Source organism: Coenobita brevimanus, chromosome 5, assembly GCF_032717465.1.
Source record: "Coenobita brevimanus isolate Jiangsu-jjx chromosome 5, ASM3271746v2, whole genome shotgun sequence".
NCBI lineage: Eukaryota > Metazoa > Arthropoda > Malacostraca > Decapoda > Coenobitidae > Coenobita > Coenobita brevimanus.
Genome location: NC_136958.1, coordinates 40,975,478 through 40,977,977, shown reverse-complemented (window position 1 = coordinate 40,977,977; position 2,500 = coordinate 40,975,478). Strand labels below are relative to the sequence as shown.

Genomic DNA, 2,500 nt, shown 5'->3' with positions numbered 1-2,500 from the left:
ACGGTTCACATTTCTTACGATACTTTTATCTCGCGGTTCATTTTTCTTACGATACTTTTACTGTTCATTTTTCTTACGATACTTTCATCTCGCGGTTCATTTTTCTTACGATACTTTCATCTCACGGTTCATTTTTCTTACGATACTTTCATCTCACGGTTCATTTTTCTTACGATACTTTCATCTCACGGTTCATTTTTCTTACGATACTTTCATCGCGGTTCATTTTTCTTACGATACTTTCATCTTCCGGTTAATTTTTCTTACGGTTCTCTAAGCTTACGATTCTTGATTTTCTCCCCACAGGTTCGATGATGATGATGATATGATGATGATGATGATGATGATGATGATGATGAGGAGGAGGAGGAGGAGGAGGAAGAGGAGGAGAAAGTGGAGAAGGAGGAGGAGGAGAAGGAAGAAGAAAGAGAAGGAGGAGGAGATGGTGGAGGAAGAGGAACAGGAGGAGGACGAGGACGAGGACGACTAATATCTCGTCCTCCACAGGTTCGTATGGACAACTTGAGCTCGTCCTTCACCCTCGAGATCCGGGCCGCCCTGACCAACGACTCGGGGGTGTACGAGTGCCAGGTCAACACGAGGCCGAAGCTCTCCAGGCCCGTCACCCTTACTGTACAAGGTGAGAGAGAGAGAGAGAGAGAGAGGAAAGAAAAATGAGAAGAGATGTAGTGAGACTGAGAGGGAGAGAGAATGAAAAATGAGGAGAGATGTATTGTGAGAGAGAGAGGGAGAGAGAGGGGGGGGGAGAATGAAATGTGAGGAGAGAGAGAGAGAGAGAGAGAGAGAGAGAGAGAGAGAATGAAAAATGAGATGTAATGTGAGTTAAAGCCGGAGAGATTGGAAAATGAGGAAATGAGGAGATATGTAATGTGTGTGTGTGTGTGTGTGTGTGTGTGTGTGAGAGAGAGAGAGAGAGAGAGAGAGAGAGAGAATATACTATATCTAACCCCTTCAGTTCGAAAAGCCACTCATAAGGTGAAGAAAATCGTCTGGGTAAACCAATAATGATAAAAATGACATCCTGTATACCCAAACCTATATCAGAAATGTATACCCAGGCCTCTATCAGAAATGTATACCCAGGCCTATATCAGAAATGTATACCCAGGCCTATATCAGAAATGTATACCCAGGCCTATATCAGAAATGTATACCCAGGCCTATATCAGAAATGTATACCCAGGCCTATATCAGAAATGTATACCCAGGCTTCTGTCAGAAATGTATACCCACACCTGCGAATTTCTCCCTCAGGTGTTGATTTCAGGCCGAGAGAGAAAATTGGAGAGAGAGATTTGAGGGGATAGGGAGAGGGAGGTGGAGAGAGAGAGAGAGAGAGAGAGAATGGAGAGAAGAGGGGAAAATGTAGAGAGAGTTTGGAAGAGTGGGGAGAGGGAAATTGAGGAAGAGGAAAGGGAGAGAGAAGAGGGGAGGAGGAAAGAGGGTAAGGAGAGTTTGAAAGAGAGGGAGCAGGATGTAAAATAGAAGAGTGAGAGAGGAGAGAAAAATGGAGAGACGAAAGGAAAGAGAGAAGAAGAGGGAGAAGAGGATAGGGATCGATAGGAAGAGCAGGGAGGTGATTCTTTACCTGTTGAGTAGTTTGTGAAGGTTACTAACACCTGTTCCTTACCGGTTTATTCCTGACTCTGCTCCGTTACTCTATTCCTATGTGTTACTCAGTCTATGTCGATATTAAAGGCAAAAAAGAGGATATTAATGGGTAGTTTGCAAAGTAAATCGCTAAGGAAAGGGTGTTAGGGAGCCTCCGTACTCGACGAAAGCTGAATAAATCGTCTGGAACTGGAAAAAAAATAAAGACGTGGCTATAGGGAGGTTGAGGGCGTCTGTATTAACACTCTCAGGCTCCTATGACTCACTCCCAGCTCAATAAAATCGTCTGGCATGAGATGGAATAGAAGACTAGAGTTGTCCCCACCGTGAGAGGGCGATGGAAGAGGAGTTTTTAAAAATCTGTAATATTTTCGACTTCAGTTCACTTCCTCCCTTCTCCCCCCCCCCGTCTGGAAATTCTGGGTACGCGACTTGGAGGGAAAAAGAGGAGAGAGAGAGAGAGAGTGTGTGTGTGTGTGTGTGTGTGTGTGTGTGTGTGTGTGTGTGTGTGTGTGTGTGTGTGTGTGTGTGTGTGGATCCTCAGGTGAGCAGAAAACACATCAGTTGAACGTGTATATCTCCCCTACCTTCTATTGACCCCCCACCGTCTCTCCCCCTACCCCTACCCCCTCCCTTATTCCCCCTCTGCCTCTCCCCACCCCCCTCCCATCCATACCACCCCCCAACAACTCTCCCTCTACCCCTCTCCCCTCTCCCCCATCGGCTTTACCCATCCACTTCTTCCTCTCCCCCCTCCGGTTCTCCCCACTCCCCTCCCCTGTATGTTCCTCCTCACACGGCTCTCCCCCACCCCCTTTCTCCTCAGTTACACCCCCTCCTGCTCTCCCCCACCTCCTTCTCCCCCAGA

The 2,500-nt window shown here is 46.8% G+C and overlaps 1 protein-coding gene across 1 annotated transcript in view; it reads left to right on the top strand.

Annotated features, from left to right (window-relative positions):
• Window positions 1-2,500, top strand: part of LOC145398960 (zwei Ig domain protein zig-8-like) — a 55,670-nt gene that overhangs the window by 13,739 nt on the left and 39,431 nt on the right. The window contains exon 4 of the mRNA XM_080271696.1: window positions 508-640. Coding sequence (XP_080127822.1) covers window positions 508-640 — 133 coding nt within the window. The remainder of the gene's footprint in view (window positions 1-507; window positions 641-2,500) is intronic.